Source organism: Pholis gunnellus, assembly GCF_910591455.1.
Source record: "Pholis gunnellus genome assembly, chromosome: 15".
Classification (NCBI taxonomy): domain Eukaryota; kingdom Metazoa; phylum Chordata; class Actinopteri; order Perciformes; family Pholidae; genus Pholis; species Pholis gunnellus.
This window is the reverse complement of record NC_136542.1, coordinates 1,544,736-1,562,779: the sequence shown is the minus strand read 5'-3', so window position 1 is coordinate 1,562,779 and position 18,044 is coordinate 1,544,736. Positions and strand designations below refer to the sequence as shown.

At 38.5% G+C, this 18,044-nt stretch overlaps 1 protein-coding gene across 5 annotated transcripts in view; it reads right to left on the bottom strand.

The window, feature by feature from the left end:
- Positions 1 to 236: 236 nt before the first annotated feature.
- Positions 237 to 18,044, bottom strand: part of klc1a (kinesin light chain 1a) — a 38,304-nt gene continuing 20,496 nt past the window's right edge. The window contains exons 11-17 of one of the 5 annotated variants that reach the window (XR_013767434.1): positions 17,523 to 17,590; positions 16,747 to 16,855; positions 15,288 to 15,449; positions 8,792 to 8,925; positions 6,255 to 6,315; positions 1,521 to 4,701; positions 237 to 1,343 (exon numbers count right to left, since the gene is read on the bottom strand). Coding sequence is in view for 3 of the 5 variants with exons in the window: in XM_079175397.1 (XP_079031523.1) it covers positions 4,636 to 4,701; positions 6,255 to 6,315; positions 8,792 to 8,925; positions 15,288 to 15,449; positions 16,747 to 16,855; positions 17,523 to 17,590 (600 nt within the window). In the remaining 2 variants the exon portion in view is untranslated. Of the gene's footprint in view, positions 4,702 to 6,254; positions 6,316 to 8,791; positions 8,926 to 15,287; positions 15,450 to 16,746; positions 16,856 to 17,522; positions 17,591 to 18,044 lie in introns of all 5 variants that reach the window. The other 4 variants (XR_013767435.1, XM_079175397.1, XM_079175398.1 and 1 more) reach the window with 4 other exon arrangements.

The following is an 18,044-nucleotide window of genomic DNA, read 5'->3' as shown; positions in this document are numbered from 1 at the left end:
GATGAATAAAATAAGAAAAATAATGGAGATATATATATACTTATTTATTATTATATATACTGTTATATCTGATACTCTATTCCATATGTAGCTGTCATAAAAATTACAATATCTGCTTCTGAAATAAATAAGAAGAACAAATTGCTCAAATTGAATTAACTCAGAACTGTTGTGCGTGTGTTCTGTACATTATGTTTCACATCACATCAGATATTAAAAATCACAGGGGACATGTCACGGATTTGAGCGTTTTATTTAAACAGAGGAAACCTAAAAGAACTTCAGTTTGCAGACAAACGTCCTCACAACTCCAGTGAAGTTAGAGAGCAAAGAACACAGTTCTGAACAGGTTTACATATTTCTGGTGAGATCTGGTATTACACTGTTATTACCGTCTAACAACACCACAACAAGGGGACTGTGCAGTCAGCCTACATGTACGCGAGGACGAGTCATGAATGCCAGTTTCATCCAGGAACAGTTTCTGTACGTACGAGATATTTAACACGGACGGCTACAATGCTGCTCTGCAGGAAGCAAAACATCCTTAAAATGATTTCATGTTTCACACAAAACAAAAACAAAACAACGGAGGACAACTTGTCATTCAATCTTGTGTCTCATCGTGGGCCCGTAAAAATGCAGATTTCATAAGCTGGACGTCACCGCGTGGAGCGCGTGGACTTGTTTTAGTAAATCAAACACGTTGTGGTTCTGTTTGTTTGGTTTATGAATTGAAGTTAATGTCTAAAGGAGTGACATTAAATAACGTGAGCTCATCTCACTTGAACGAAGCTGCTGAAGTTCAGACATAAAAGATGTTTGTTCACTTTCTTTTAACATAAAACTGTTTTAAGTTTCTCCAGACGTCTTCTGAGTGACTTTAATAAAATAACTTAACAAAGAGCAGTGGGAGCTGGTGTCTCTCATATCTTAACTATACTGTTAATAACTGAGACAATATTACATTTGTAGTATTATATAGTAAAATATAACCAATTACCTGATTATTAGTTTTAGAGCAACTATTCTGATTATCTATTAATCACATTTTTTATTTAGCAAAAATACATTATTCATTTATATAATTTACTTGTTTTAGTTTCACCAACCAACGTGAGGATTTCCTGTTTATTTTTATTACAAAAAATGTATTAATTCAAGAGCAGTTTCATCAATAAAGAAAATAGTAACGTACTCAACCGCCGGCTCATTTTGTCACATTTCCTACAACTAAATATATCAAAACATTAATTATGATATTGCTGCATTTTCCCCAGACTGCTAGAAGGTGATTAAGGTGATGTGTTGCCCTTTAATTTAAACCCTAGTCCACATCACGGCTCCACACAACACGCGCTACACAACAACACGCTCCACACAACAACAACAACACGCTCCACACAACAACAACAACATGCTCCACACAACAACAACACGCTCCACACAACAACAACAACAACACGCTCCACACAACAACACGCTCCACACAACAACACGCTCCACACAACAACAACAACACGCTCCACACAACAACAACACGCTCCACACAACAACAACACGCTCCACACAACAACAACACGCTCCACACAACAACAACAACACGCTCTACACAACAACAACAACACGCTCCACACAACAACAACAACACGCTCCACAGACATGAAACACATAAGAATCAACAAGAAGAAACAAAAACGTCAACAAAAGGACGGACTGAGAGGTTTTTAGCGTCACTGCTTTAAACATGAAGTTACATAAACTCTTCATTTAATTCTAATAAAGCCGTTAAATTTACATTCACGTCATCGAAATCACGGTTTGTTTATTGAAAAATGACTAAAAGTTATTTTGAGCTCTTATAGTACAGTACAGTATATACACACAAACACACAAGAAATATTAAAGATGAAAAACTTGATGATGGATTTGATCAAGTTTTTGATAACTACAAGTTTCCTTTTGAGAGCAAATTGTAAAATACTTTTAAATCTTTAAAATGTAGAAAATTTGCCTTTTTTTACTCTGAAAGGGATTTTATTTTTAGTTTTCACATTTGAATTATTTCGGTCTTTCTTTGCTTCCATATAAAACTAATTTGCTTTTTTTTTCTTGTGTAAACTACATTCAGAACATTAAATTACATCTTTACAACACTTCATCACTTTGTTGCCAGTTGCTGAAGGTGTTGCCTGTCTGTCGTTGCCCTAAATGTTGCCGAGTTCATCAGAACCAGCAGACGTAGTGAAGTTATGTGCCTCGCTACTTTGTGCAACAAGAAGACAACACGGAGTTAAAAAAGACCGATCAACAGTCAACAAGAAGCTTCAACACAACGTCAATAAAACCATCAGGAAAACAAGAAGAAGCTCATTCAAAACATTCAATATTTAACATTTTAAAAATCACTTTGACTAAATTATTGCCGGCACAGAAGGAAAAATAACCATGAATATTATTCAAGTCATCAAATCTATTCAGCTTATATATTTACATTTCAGGTCTTCATCTTTGTTCTTTTAATGGAGGGAAAAAGGATTTATATAAAATAATGTTTTGGACTGAAAGCTTTCATTTAAGTTCTCGACTTCGCTCCAGATATGAATTCATTTTCATCAAATCAGAATCAGAAGAGTTTGTTTCAGACACAGGAGGGTAAAGTCAAACCAAAGCTTATTGCACATCCCAACTAAAGAGTTCACGAGATCTGACCTGCCAGAACAATAATCAATAGAAGGTTTAATGTCTGCAGTGCAGATATCTCATGAATGAGAGACACGGTTACACACATGAAACTGGGCTCACCTCATCCCAGCTTCAGCGTTTCTGTTGTGAGGATCTGCAGCTTTTCTTTCTCTTCTTCGTCAGTAAATTGAATACTTTTGGAGTTTTGCAGTTGTTTACGTTTTTCTGTTTGCAGTCTTAACTTTGTTATTTGTGTTTTGGATCCAGCTGCTGCTCAAACAGATGTTTCCATCCTTCTTATTAGTGAGTAGATTCATTCTCGTTTTAAATAACACTTTACAAAGTGAACCGCTGATAAACGGCGATATAAATATGTGTTAAATTATATCTAATATAACGAGCTATAGGAGGAACATCCCTCTTATTTTGGTTAAAGCAAATATATATTTTTTCGCATTTGCAACTTAAATCTCTGGAATAATTCTTGCATGATAATAAGTATTTTTAAATATTTCATAATTTGCACTTTTTGGTTAGATTTGTTTGGACTTTGCTCACGTGGTAACGTGTCGTCTTGAGTTAGCATCAGGAAGTAACATTGGATGCTGTAACATTTCTCCGTTAACGTGACTTTAGTGAACGTACAGCGATCGATCCCGAGAGCGTCCGGCCTCCGCACGTCAACGTTTCAGAAGACGGCGCTGATATTCAGGAAGATATTAAGATAAACTCTTCAGAGCAGCGCGAGGACAGAAACTAATAAAACATCATTTACAAAAGAAACAACAACACAAATGTAAACATAGAACTTCATACAGAAAAAAGCTGAATGAACACAGGACGGAACGTTTTAGGGAAGAGATGTGTTTTCCCTCCTTCGTCTTAATGAATGCAGAAAATAAGCTATTTAAAATATTCTCTGTTTATCTTCTCGTGTAAATATTTCTTTGCTACAGATCTTATTTTCTTAATTAATGTAAAAACCCCATTTCAGAACTTCCATTGGAAATCTGCAGATTGAGCGCTAAGCTAAGCTAAGCTAACGTCCGGGTCGGCCTCCAAAGAGGCGTCATCGCTGGACGAGGTCGCTGCTGCTTCAGTCTCTCGTTGCTTCAGTTAAACTTCAGAGGGTGAAGCCGAAGTGTGAGTTAGTAAAAGTATCAATAAATCATTCAAGACTTCAGCGTCGGTCAATTTAACTGTGACTTTTAGAACTTTGCTTTGATTTCAAAATGTAAGAAGGTTTGACTTGATGAATGTCTCCGGGGCCAACATTTAAACACGTGAACTACACAGTGACGTATATTTATCTCGTAGTGGAAAACTTCCTTTAAGGTCTGTTAACCAAAAAGAAGACAGAGTGCTCTTCCATTACAAACACGAAGAAGAGGAGTAAAGCCGTGACTCCTAGACTCTGTTATCGACCAACAATCGGTCGAGTTTACGTCCGAATGGCACATTTTAACCAAACTTCTAGAAAATCTGTACAAGAAGTTGCAAATGTTTTCCATTAATTACCATAATGTGACTAAAACGGAGCCGTAGATTATCGAGATGAAGAGTTTACTCAACTCGTCTTCACCGACTGGTTAACTGGAACAACGAGCTGAGAGAGAAATATTTGTACAAAGAGCTCCACTCTGCATTCAAGCGCTAGCATTAAATATAAAAAAGGACGGATTTGAGATCACTCCCACCAGCACACATGTAACAGTACATACAGTACACACACACACACACACACACACACACACACACACACCTCTGTATGCTCCTCTCGTTGTGTCTCGAGTTAAGAAATAAAACACCACAAACTTTCCCAATAAGTGCAGAGACCCATAGGAACCTGTACAGTGAGCACGTGACGGTGTGATGCTGAATTAGGAGGGTCTGGACAGGAAGTGACCTCTCAGGCTCCGCCCCTAAACTCCTCCAGCGTCGAGTCGACCTTCAACGCGCCAGGTCGGTGTGGCTGGCACTCAGGTCGCGACTTCTTCTCAGACGATTATTTCGTTCCTGGAGGAAAAAAAGAAGAAGAAGAAAACAGATATTAAATTAAGACGTGAACTTTTGAAGAGATTTAGTTTCAGCTCGACAAACGTGACTTTAAGAATTTGTTAAAATGGTGATAAACAGGTTTTAAGAGATTAAGACTCGTAACATTATGAATAGTGACGGATACGACCAGTGGTGGAAGAAGTACTAATAGCAGTAATACCACAGTGTACAAATACACACAAAAGTAAAAGAAGAAAATATTAACATCAAAATAAACTTACCAAAAGAAAAAGTACTCATTATACTCAGTAATGTATTTTATATTATTGGATTATATAATATATATTGATGCATTCATGTGTTCATCACTTTAATGTTAAAGTTTAATGGTGACGGTGGAGCTCATGTTAACAGCTTTATATGCTGCTATAAGTTTTATCTTAGCGTATATTAATGCATCATATTTCTACATCTCATTGATCTCATTAAAGTAACCAAAGATATGAAATAAATAATGAAAAAAACTACAACATTTGTCTATGAACTAGAAGTAGAAAGCAGGAAAAAAAAAATACTGAAGTATCGTTAAAGTACTTCTAAACTGTAAAGACAGTACTTGAGTAAATGCAATGTTGAATGTGACTTTATCTGAAAGAACATTTCTTGATGTGTCAAAGAAGAACAAAACCATTCTGTGTTAATAGTTTGTGTTGATTAGTCAAAGATAACGATGTAAGAAGTTATGTGTGAGTCTCACGTTGTGTTATCAGTGATGAATGTGACATGAAGACACGAGCGCGACTGAGGAGAGTAAACCTTCTTCAGTGGTTTGTTTCAACAATCTCTGTGAACTGACCACCTTCAGCTCTTTAGTATTCTTATTTAAATGTGTATCTTTGAGTCCTATCGAGAGCATTTGGGGATGTATTAGTAAATGAATGTTATAGTTTTGTTGTTTCTTTCTGACCTGCTGTGATCAGTCTCTCATGTTTTGAACACTCAGACATCTGTTGACATGATAATCAAACTTTAGTTTCACTTTTTAGTTTCAAAACTCAACTCATAACTTTAAAGTGTATATAATCTTCATGTATTTAGAGGTAGAATAACCTGTTTAGGGCCACAAATAATTTGGATTATTGATTAATCAGTTGATTGTATATTTTAGTAAATGATTATTGAGCTCACAATCTCTCAGATTTAAAGCCGTCGTCTTCAAGTTCATTTCAAGATATTCAATTTACAATTATTTCTCATAATTCAGAAGCTGGAATAAAAGGTGATTTTGCATTTTTTTCCTGATAAATTACATAACTTAAATATAAATGTGGTTATAAACATCCTGTAGATTTTTTCTGATTGTTTCAGGAAAAACCTGATAATTTGATAAATCTTTGCTCTAATTAATAAAGTTATTCAGTGTACGGAAGACATTAAACCATTTAATTAATAGATTTTAAATAAAGCTCAATAAAACCTTTAATGTAAAACACAACAGTGTGACTGTGAGCTCAATCTTTACGGAGACGTTTGTCCTTTAATAGAATCACTTTCACTTGTGGACGTCTTACTTGGTCGGTTGCAGCCTTGTCCACCACGTTAAGAACCCCCAGAGAGCTGGCTCGCTTCATGCTGCACCCAGAGGGACATGCAGGAGGGGGGGGCAGATGTGAGGGGGGTCAGAGGTCAGAGGTGAGGGGGGTGGAGAGGTGAGGGAGAGTCAGCTGTGAGGATTTTAGCTCAATGGAGAAGGTTATGTTTGTTAATAACATCCATGATATTTTCACACAACATTTCTGTTTATGAGATTTAGAAAGTTCAATACAAAACTTTTGGCACCAGTTTCTAATATAATAATTATAATTTAGGCTTTTTAACTTTTTGGTCCTTTAATTTAAACATCATGTGGAAGAGTGCTGCGTTCACTTCTACCGTTAGTAGTAAAAAACACTTTCACATTTATGATTACAGATGATTTACTAACTTTTGATTATTATACAGGAAAACATGACAATTATTAACTAAACTGATCTTTAAAGCGTCAGTAAATGACTTATTCATTATTAATAAAGCCATTAGCTACATCTAAAGAAAAGGTTCCTTGTTAGAAAGTGGTGCCAACATTCTAGTTAATCTGAAACAATCTTTTAATTGATCAGCTGTGAACTGAAATATATATAAATAATAATCGGTAAAGTTCATGCACACACACCGACATTCATGCAACAAAAACGTCAAGTTCAGTAAAGTCAAACTGCAGAAACACCGTCCAGATCCAGCTCATTATATAATAATCAGAACAAGAATAATATTACATAACTAATAATACGACGTTTTGTGAAGATCTACGTCCTGCTGAGCAAAACAGAACACTACGTATCAAAAGCTTCTGAGACATTCAAACTCAACATTAAAAACAGGATTTAATTTTAACTGAAGTTTTGTTGCACTTCAACCTCTCTCTATTCCCATGTTTCCTATTCCCTTGTTTCCTATTTCCTTGTTCTCTATCTATATCACAATCAAATAATAAGGCCCATTTGTAAAGGCTGTATTTGTTCAGATAGGAGTGGGTTCAGGGGAATCTTTGAGTTCTACACGTGAAGCGAAGCGACCTGGAAACCTTTAGGAGGATATTTTGGTGACTCACCTGATTTAGAAGGTATTTTTATTATCAGATATCAATAATAGCGTCTAAAAACGACTTGGCGGGAAGATTCAACTTCCATTCTAGAGAAAACTTTTATGAAAGAAAAATAATAATTTGGTCGTGTAGTAGATGGTGATTTCTTAAAGACTTGTTGAAATGGACGTTTCTGCAGTGATCTGACGTCACTGATTGGTCCTGATGATGATGATGATGATGATGGCAGTGACATCATCATGTCCATCAGAGAGGAAGAGCACAGAGAGGAAAATGGAAACCAGTGAGCACACAGATGAGGCATGCAAGTTCAAACATTCAAAGGAACAAATTTATTCATAAATAAAAAACAACAACAATAAAAAGAAACAGCCATGCAGACAAGTTTGTTTTTCAGAGTAAAATCCACAAAGAAAAAAATGAAAATAATAAAATCCAAAGAAAGTAAAAGTGAACTATATTTCAAAACAAATTGAAATAAATAGTCCAAAAGCCACAAAATGCAATAAATAGGTTTCACCATTAGTTGTTGAAATAATAAAAAAGGCGTCACAAGAATAAAAGCATCTCAGAAGCAGACATCAGATTCTACACGGCGCCCGTCACAGCATGCCGTCAAGTTCAGAGTGTTTCCATCAGTTCACTTCTGTGCATGTGCTGCTTATTGTACACACGTTTCTACTAATCATGTTCAGGTTTGGCCTCTACGACGGAATATTACGACCGCTGAAAGAAGAAGACTGAAGCTGAAATATTTCAATATTTTAAGTTGTAATGTTTAGAGTAGAAAGTAATAGAATTACAGTTTAGGTTGTAATATCTCAGGAATTAAGTCAACGTTTTGGGAAATAAAGTAGGAAGCACCGTCATTAAAACTCTCTTTGGGGAATATTACCTCTTCTTATCTAAAAAGTATAATAACTTTTAGATTCTTACATACAGCTTTTCCTGAAAATCTTGCAATTCTTTTTTCAAAATCTTGCATTTTTTAAAGTTAAAATATTGCATTTTTTTAAAGTTAAAATCTTGCATTTTTTAAAAGTTAAAATCTTGCATTTTTTAAGTAAAGATTTAGCATTTTCTTCCTCAAAATGTTAAAAAAAATTTCTTAAAATAATGCAACTTTTTTCTCGACATAATGTCACATTTTTTATCTAAATATTACATTTTTCCTCACAAGATATCCCGTCAAGTATACTTACTGACCAAACCAAAGCATGAAGGAGAAAAGTTGTACGCTGTACAGATGCAGTGAGGACAGAAAAGTAAACCAATGCGATGGAAAAAGGACCAAAGTGTGCCAGTAAGAGCTCCATCATTTCATGTGCAAACAGCTTTAGAGTTACTTCACCGCCAGCAAAGCAGAGCCAATCCCTTCTTTTACTTTTTGGTTAGTCCTCCGGGCCTCCAGTGCATAAAGTCACCTGTCACCTGGGTGGGCCAGGTGTCTGTTGGGATAGTTACCCGGGGTTTTTGGGCTCGCTGTCTCGGGACGAGCCGCCGCCCTTCAGCTTGCGGACGAGTTTCTCGCTGCTGCGACGGATCGACGCTCTCAGTTTACTGAAGGAGCCGCTCCTCTTCAGAGAGCCGGAGCCGTCCTGATGGGAGACGTCACAGCGTTACACTCTTTCACAACACACTGCATTTTATTTATTGTTTTAATAGCTGCACATACACACAAACTAGGAGTGTATGCTATGTGTGAACATTAGCGTAAGACTGGTGTGTTGTTGGCCAAAAATGAGCTTCAATTTAATCAACAGAATTCAGACTTTTTCTCGTCTGTAAAACCTGCAATGAAACCTGAAGACATCGAGTGTTGAGCAAATGATTCAAAACACTGCATTCAGAGGCTGAAACAACATTTTTATACAATTTAGTCTTATTAATTTGGATTTGTTTGGGACCAAATGTCAAAAACATTCTGGATTAAATCAAAATGTTTGTGTGCAGCAGTCTTTAAACGTCAATATACACACAACAGAAGTGCATGATCGGCCATGCAAAACGATGCAGATTTGTAAAGTTCTGTAAAGTTGCATTGTGACTCCCATGCTGCACAACTTTGGTCCACTTATTGAGCGTCACCTTCATCTGTTGCTACATGGAGTCCTACGTGACCCATAAGACTAAATAACTAAAAACACCTGCGTGGTTGTGCAAAAGCTTTAATTTAATGTTTCCTGTTCCAACCCTGGACAGATTCATAACCTCGACACAGACACAGAGGAGCTTTTAGTTATTCAAACCAGAGAATATGAATCTAAACCTCAGTGACTCGAGTCAAAGAGTGTCTCTAGCAGAGTAACGTTAGTCTGGTGCCCAGTGAAACGGAAGAGGAAGAAGCTGAGAATGAAGCAGAGCATGCTGGGTACTGAGAACAAGTATTCAGCCATACTTCTAAGATCTCATCTCATCTCGAAAACAGTGGTGGAAGAAGTACTTTTACTTCAGTAAAACTAGTAATACCACAGTGTAAAACAGAAAAAGTACTAAAGTGTTAGAGTCATAATACATTAAGTACCAAAAGTAAGAGTACTCTTTATGCAGAATGGATATCAGAATATTACATTAATGGATTATAATTAATATTAATATATATATCTCTGATAGGCTAATATTAGGCTGATTAAATCAATACTGTGTTGGTAATTGATTAACTGTAAATGAAACACGGCGGTTCTTTTGGTTCAGTCTTTATGATGATGAATATATAAATAATAGTGTCAGTACATGTTGCAGAGGTGAAGAATGAACTTTCAATCTTAATAAAAATCATTTCATTCAAATTCAATTAACCAATTTCCCCTCGGTGATAAATTAAAGGGATAATCCGCCTCCTGTTGTGCGGCCGTCCAGTCAGTGCTGATGGTTAATGGAGCGATAAAATCCTCCCTGCATGTTGAATTGACGCATCGTTCTCCCTTTAAGATCTTCTAGTGCTGAACGAGCGTAATGACTTGTGGAGGATCATTTCTAATATTCGATTGATGGATAGTTTTTACTCCTTCTGGGACACGTGTGTTATTTTGAAGCTGGTGAGCACGTGGTGATGTAGAGATCTCCCTTCTATGAGACAACGTTACGTTAGCTTAAAGTATTTTCACTGCTTTGACTCGAGTTCCAGGACCGAGAGTGCTGCTGCTGCTGAGAGGAGTTATTGATGTTAAGAGCTCACTCACACAGAGAGAAGAGAGGGAACACACAAAGAGGCGACAGCCACAGGTTTCAGGTGAGCAAAGAGTTTAGGTTTTATTAGAAGTTAAGAAAGACAAACCGTCAGATGCACAAACAGGACAGGAAGGACACGCAGAGAGGTTATTAGCAAGGAGCCGAGAGCAGAGACTATTTTAAATTCCCATTGAACTGGTTTACAGCAAACTCCCTCCACCCGTCGTGACATCTATATACAGACGGTTACAGGCCGGACGCACCACGTTCAGGCCTAAAGATTCATTTCCTCGTCACTTTACCAGATGAACTCTATTCTGTCAAAGTTTAAAGACCTCGTGCATGAATCCCGTTAGTTTAGTCTGACATCATAGCGGACAGATGACACGGAGCACAGCGTGACAGAAGAACGAATGACTAAACTCTAACGGAGCCACAACCGACGGTGCCTCTCGATCATGCTGACGAGTTACGCCGACGTTATTTACAGCTTTAAGAATCACGACGAGCTTTGAGTCTCCACGAACGGAGTTCAGGTGCTGAATTAAACTGAATGAAGAACAGAAGGAAAGACGGAGACGTGGGAGGATAAAGTGTTCAAAGCCTCAACTCGGACCATTTCATACCTGGAAGGTAACTGACTAAAGGTTGTATTGAAGGTTTAGTTTTCGATTGATCGGTCGCCCGTCAGCAGGATGTAATAAAGTCCTAAATCAGTGAGTGAGTGGATAAATAAAGGACTGAATATGCACACAACTACTATTTTACCATATTTTTGACAACCTGTATTTATAGAGGAATATATTAATTGTACAACAGGCTGTAAAATCTATATTTCCTCTTTTCTTTATCTTTGCTGTTTTAATCATACAGATCTTCAACAACGTCGATCCTTTTTATCACGTTTGTTCGACGCGTCTGATCCTTAAATGTACCAAAAAACATAGAATGAACTTTATATTAATCCATGATTTAGTCTGCAATTAGTGATTAATCTGCTGTTCTTTTTTCTTTATTAACAGGTTTATTGTTTTGTCTGAAAATGCCAGAATACAGTGACAAATATTACAAATTATGATTTGATTTTATCTTGAATATTCAGTTTACCATCATCCATGACGGAAAGAAAGCATTAAATCCTCACATTGGAGAAACTAGAAATGAGTTTTGTTCGATCTGATTATCTGTTGATCGACTAATCTTTTAATTTCTACACGCGTCACGTCACCGTTTGTTTGGTACATTATTCTAGCATGCTTTAAAAATAACAAACAGCTTAAACAGCCTGGCTGCTCATCGTTTCTTTAAGCTCCAAGAAAGCAAATCACTTTAAAGCCGACAGCTGTTATTCTGGTTAAAATGATGATGTTTGTGTGAGATTTGAAAAGTTGAGAGTCCAGGTTAAAATGGAGAGAGTTCTGCTTTAAAGACAAAGTATAACCGTCAACCTCCCCACACAACCTCCCCCAAAACAAGCTATTAAATCTACATGAAGGTTTAACGACAGAAAGAGAGGAAAGAGAGAAGCAGAAACAACATGAGAAGAGTTTAACATCTCTCGGATACACACAGTCGAGTACAATGCTTCATAGACAAACCCAACAGAGAGGAGCTTTTAAAAGCAACATTATCGCTGCGGTTCGACCCGGCATGAAGAATCCCCACCAGAGAGAGAGAGAGAGAGAGAGAGAGAGAAGGGGGGAGTCAGAGCTGAAGAAAACTGCAAAGCTGAAGGGGTTGAGGCGAAGTGAAGCCAGGCGAGGCGTCCGTCATGCAGAAGACAAGTTTTTTAGAACCGTTACAAGGCATCTGGAGTTACGCCTGCCGGACAGACGGAGCAGAAAGAAGAAAGAAGGAAATACAAACAGTGACAGAGAGATGAGACAGTTTGAGAAAGAAGTCATGGAGGAGAGAGGAAGGAGAAGAGGAAGAGAAACAGAAGATTAAGAGGCTGACACGGTTATCCAGTTCCCAGATCAGACACAGCACTTCTCCACCAGCTTGTGCTTTAGCTTCAGACACATCTAAACCTCTGAACCTCGAAATGTCAAAACACAGCTTCTGTTTGCACCAAAAGTGCATCGATAAACTCTGGCTATGGCTATGAGGCTTATTTAAACATAGATACAAACACAGTAAAGGCATCAGATGGTGGTCACAGACGTTTCTTTAACCGTCTACGCAGAATAACTTCACTCCTCTGTGATGTAGTTCACAGAGATCGCCACCAGGTGGAGCCTTTGCACAGTTTAACATGATGGAGAGATGCCGTGTCTGTATATCTGGAACATTTGTTAGCACACTTAAGAACAAGTAGAACGAGGTTAAACTTTGTTAGAGCACCACAGAATAAAAGACGGAGGGGACGCAGGCAGGAAACCACATGAGAGCAGCCAGTTAGATACTTTGATGAAGAGTTCATACGGAGTTATGAGTACGTTTAATTCTGTAGGTTGCTTGTATATTTTGGATAAAAGGGAACTTATTATTCTGTGTTATTATGATATTATAACAGACAACTGTTTGGACTAAAGATGTCAGAAAACAGTGAAACTCACTGATTAAAACGGTGTGTGTTGCCTCAAAATTCAAATATATTCCATTTATTATCACAGAGAAATTAAGACAACTGGAAAATATCTAATTTGAGAAGCTAGAAACTGTATTTTAGGCAATTTTTTTCAAAAACAATAACATTTCCGCTCTGCTTTTGAATGGATAAAACAAACGACCGTTTGCCTAAAATGTAGCTGTAATAAAAACAGCACATTAGTGATCATAATAATAAACTTATTAGAGCTAGCAGAGCTTTGGAGCCTGGTTAAAGGATATTTAACACAAGTCAACCTAAAGATAATCTGCATATTTAGTGTTTTAAGTGTTTAATATGTTTTCAGTAAACATTAAACAACATTCTCTTCCTCTCTGGCTGCCAACATGCTGACAAAGCAAGCAAAGGAAATCAAATAAAACCACACTTTACATTCTCCGGCAGCAGCTCGTCACACAGATGCAAAGGAGAGGTACATATAAACACAAACATCACACAAAGAGTACAGTACAGAGCCCGTGTTGAGTCAGACGAACACACTGATGAGTCACAGTGATCCTCAGAGGACCGGTTTAAGAGTCAAGAGACCGTTTTAACACCTGGAGGAGAGAGAGCTGGAGAGGAAGTGAGGATTTGTTGGAAGGCAAAGATTTAGTTTGACAGCTGCAGGGAAGCAGTGGAGGGTAAAAATACCGTGAACACCAAGTTTTTACCCATCTGATATAAGGTATAGTCGTCTGTAATATCATAGAGCCAAACAAGAGCAGCATTGTTAAAATGTCCAGCTGAAGCTCTTCCCAGGTAAGCCGATATAAATGTGTGCAGACATCAGCTGGTGATGTGAGACTAATAACAGCGCGTCTCAAACCAAACCTCCCACAGCCACAACCAGAGGTGCAGGAGGAGATGCTGATTGGCTGTCCGGGGCGCTGTGACTAGTGTTGCTATGTGAGCAGGCAGCAGAGAATAAGATGAGGAGCAGCAGCAGCCTGCAGAGACTCTACATCTACATGTTGTTGTCTCTCCGTCGCTAGAGGCGGAAGGAAAGCTGCAGTCACCGAGACATGTAGCCGCTCAGCTGGGTGTCGTCAGCATGTGTTAACATGAGATGTGAAGGCAGCTTTTTAAGTCACAGTTAGTGGGAAAAGCTCTATAGAAAGAGAGTTTAGTGGTTTATCACGAACAAAGTGCTAGAGTATGTAAATAGGTCAGAGGTTTAGGCAGCGTTTCACTTACTAATCAAACAGTGAAGTGCAAGCAAAAGCTACTACGAGAGGTGTGACAGTCAATCAGCACAGACTATTGTTTTACGAGATATAATGATTAACGGAGTAAAGTAACATCCTCATGGTGTCTTTCTGGACAGAAACCACTGGAACCCTCAAACATTTACATCCTGCAAAGTCGACTGCTCATCTCTACGTATTAGTACCCAGCAGATAAAACACGGAGGATCTAATCTCAATACGTTCGTCAAACACAAAGCAGACAATGAACGAAGTGATCGCAATAGAGATTTTGAATCTACACTTACAGTCAATCAACTGACAACTTTGATTTTAGGTACATTAAAAGTTAAATCACACTATATTTAACCATCATTTTGTCGTTTTTATTGAGCAGAGTTTTGATATTTTCTGTCATCTTGAGACAGAAATCAAAAACACATCTGTAACTTCAGCTATGAATAATAAACTGGCCTCCTCTGGTTTACTAGTTAACGCATGAAGAACTGTACTTTAACGGCAGTCTATCAAATAACAAGAGGAACACTAGTGATGTGCACATTAGATGTCGTGTAGCTGACACCAGCATGGATGAAAAGAGGAACACATGCACACCGACTCCAAACCACGAAGCTATTTAAATAGACCGCAACGGTTATGGAGAGATTTGTGGTTTGAAATCGTGCAGGTGTTTCACTTTTTTTAATTATGAATAAAAAGAACAGCATACGTCTCTTTCCTCCCGTACAACACGCAAGACTTGCTGCATATTCTATTATTATATCTATAATATTTTAATAGCATCAGCCTCACCAAGACAAAGATAAGTAAAGTTCAAATAATCTGCATGGTGTGTACTGTGCCGTTATTAATCTCTCTGTATTAACAGCTCATATTTATCAGACTTGATCTCGTTCTATGTGGCTTCTGTCCTGAAAGGAACGCGTTGCTTGTTACATCAACATGTGTGGAGACTCTCAGTAGCGTGTCGAGGGCTGTGTACTGTACTTACCCCGTTCCACTCCACGCTCATACTCACTTCCTCGCCACCGTCCGGCCCGCTCTCGTACTTCACCGTGTCGGAGGTCAAGCTCTCGCGGCTCCGCTGCTTCTCGCCGGCCTCCGGCTCGCTCAGGACCTCCGCCACGCGCTGCTTGTGCACAGTGTCCAGACCCTGATAAAAACACACACACACACACACAAAAGACAGCAATAAATGCCAATTCAACTAATCCAATCGATGCAAAAGCTGAGCACCTCTGCCACCTGCAGCTAGAGCACCCTGTCACACACATGGACACTGTACAGCTGACAGGAACAAGTACCAGTTCCTCCAATCTAATTCATGTTAAAGCTCCAGACTTCTACCACCTGCTGCACTGAGCCCCGGCCCTGGCACACACTCACACCTCATATTCCACAACAACGGTTTCTTTAAAGGAAATCCTTGAACAGCAAACAGAGACGTGTGTTTTCCTGTTGATTCTTCAGTGCCACCACCAGACCTAAAGATCCTCTTCAGAAATGTTTTAAGGCATAACATGTTCTGCTTTGGATAATAATTTGTGTCTGATATACAAGATCAATTATTATTATAATTGCATCTAGTCAGTCTGTGTCATCTACGATTAGAGATATTGTTCATGATAAAAGTTTAACGACCGGACACAAGACGACTGAACAGTTGATTCTCAGTGTTGCTGTGCTGGAGTCTTTAAGTATTCGTTGTAATTTTGTTCCTGAGAGTGAGGTGACAGCAGAGGAACTTTCCCCTTTCAGCAGATCAATGTGGAAACACTGCAGAGTGAAGCTCAAACATGCAAGTGAAGGGACAGTAAGTACAACTCATGTTGGAGTGGAGGGGGGACGTTTAAGGTTTCGTAGGAAAAGATGTTCATCTAAAACGCAAATTCAGAGGGATTTCTCTTCAGGAAAACAAGTAGCGTCTGCTGTAACTCCATCATTGTGCAGCATTAATTATAACAAAGTGCAAAGAACGATGATGACGCCCTAAATACTGACATGATTTAATTATAATAATAATAATGTTAGCAAGTATTTATTATTTGATTACCTAAATGATGGTCTCTCCAGCTGTAACAGCAGGAATCCAGCTTAATTTGAGCATCATGTGTAACTTCCCAACCGAGAGATTCTAAGGACATTAAATCCTGGAGAGAAATCCTAATTCCTGATGAAAGCAGCGGGGCTTCACCACATCTCATCTCCACAGGAAACCCCGTTAGATCTCAGAAGCAACGCGCCTCAGAGTGTTGAAAACCTGCACTCCACGCTTCACCACCTCAGTCCTAATTTTGCACTAGATTGATCCCGTTTTGTCTTTTTAATCTGCAGTAAACGCTGAGCCGACCCATCTCATCTGCCTCCATCTCTGCAGTTTAAACACCGACATCACTCTGAACCGCAGCGAGGAATCCTGCGTTATTAGTCACGTGATCCGGAGCCCACACCTGCTTTCTGGAGCGCATGGCAGCTTCCTCCAGAGTCTCGGCCGCCTCGAACTTGCCCTGCCGCCTGTAGAGGGCGCCGAGGTTCTTCAGGGTGGTGGTCACTGTGGGGCTGCAGAAACAAGGAGGAGGAATATTCATCACAGAGAATCAGTCTGGTGAAGGAGGAGTAAATCCACTGATTTAGAGAGATCAAGATTACTCATTTACTATGAGAATACACTGATCAATAACTACATCTCAATTAAGCTGTTTTGTTCTTCAACTGTCTTAAATATAGTAGCAAACCAAGAACATAGAGGCGGAGCGTTTTCTCTTCATGAACTCAAATATGTCTTGTGAGAAAACTAAAAATACTTAAAATACAAACTATAATATTTATTAGGAAAAAGAGAAATATAAATAAACCTATATAGCGTATATATACACATGTGAATGTTGAGAGCCTGTTGAGGGGTCATTGGATCAATCTGAGGGGTCAGAAGATGATTCAACACATTTCATTTTCACAAAATAAATGATGTTTACCTTTTTAGACTTTTCTCTAAAATGTGCAATTTTTCTGACAAATTTACTTTTAAAAAAAAGCACTTTTTGGTTGAACTGGTCAGAACCAGTAGTTATACAACCGATGATGAAAAGGTCAAGAGTAGACTTCACTTGGTTCTAAAGGGTCACGGGATCATTGAAGAACCTTAACATCCATCTTCACTTGTTTGTTTGCTGCTGTGAGCGTCGGTCCTCTTCACTCAAACACTGAACCCATCAAACAGACTGACCTGTCCACTTTGCAGGCTTTGTACCAGCCTCCATACTCTCCAAACGGTGAGCCGTCCTTCTGCTTCCCCTACGAGACAAAGACTCAATGAGCGTAACACGAAACGTCTTCATCTACGGACCCACGGACCACAACGTGAAGTGACTTGTGCATTAAAAAAGGAATGAAGATGAACCCATTTTCAAACTACAGGCTGTTTTTTTAAAGTACCGTCAATGATGACATGAAGAGGATATTTAGTGGTGGGATTACAGTCGAGTCTCTGAAACCTTTTAAAACCATGACGACAGTAAACTCCTCCTGTCAGGACCTCGCACCGACAGCACTGGATGGTTATTACAGAGGCTTAATCTGCTAATCCAACTCTTTGTGAAGTCAATCCTTCCTATTTCATCTTAAACACAATAATTAGAGGAGTCAGAGGAGTTTAATGCAGCCGTCAGTGTGACTCAGTTTTTCTTCTTTGTGCCGACTTGGCGACTTAAAACTTAAATGTGGTCGACTTGTTTGATTTTTCTACTGT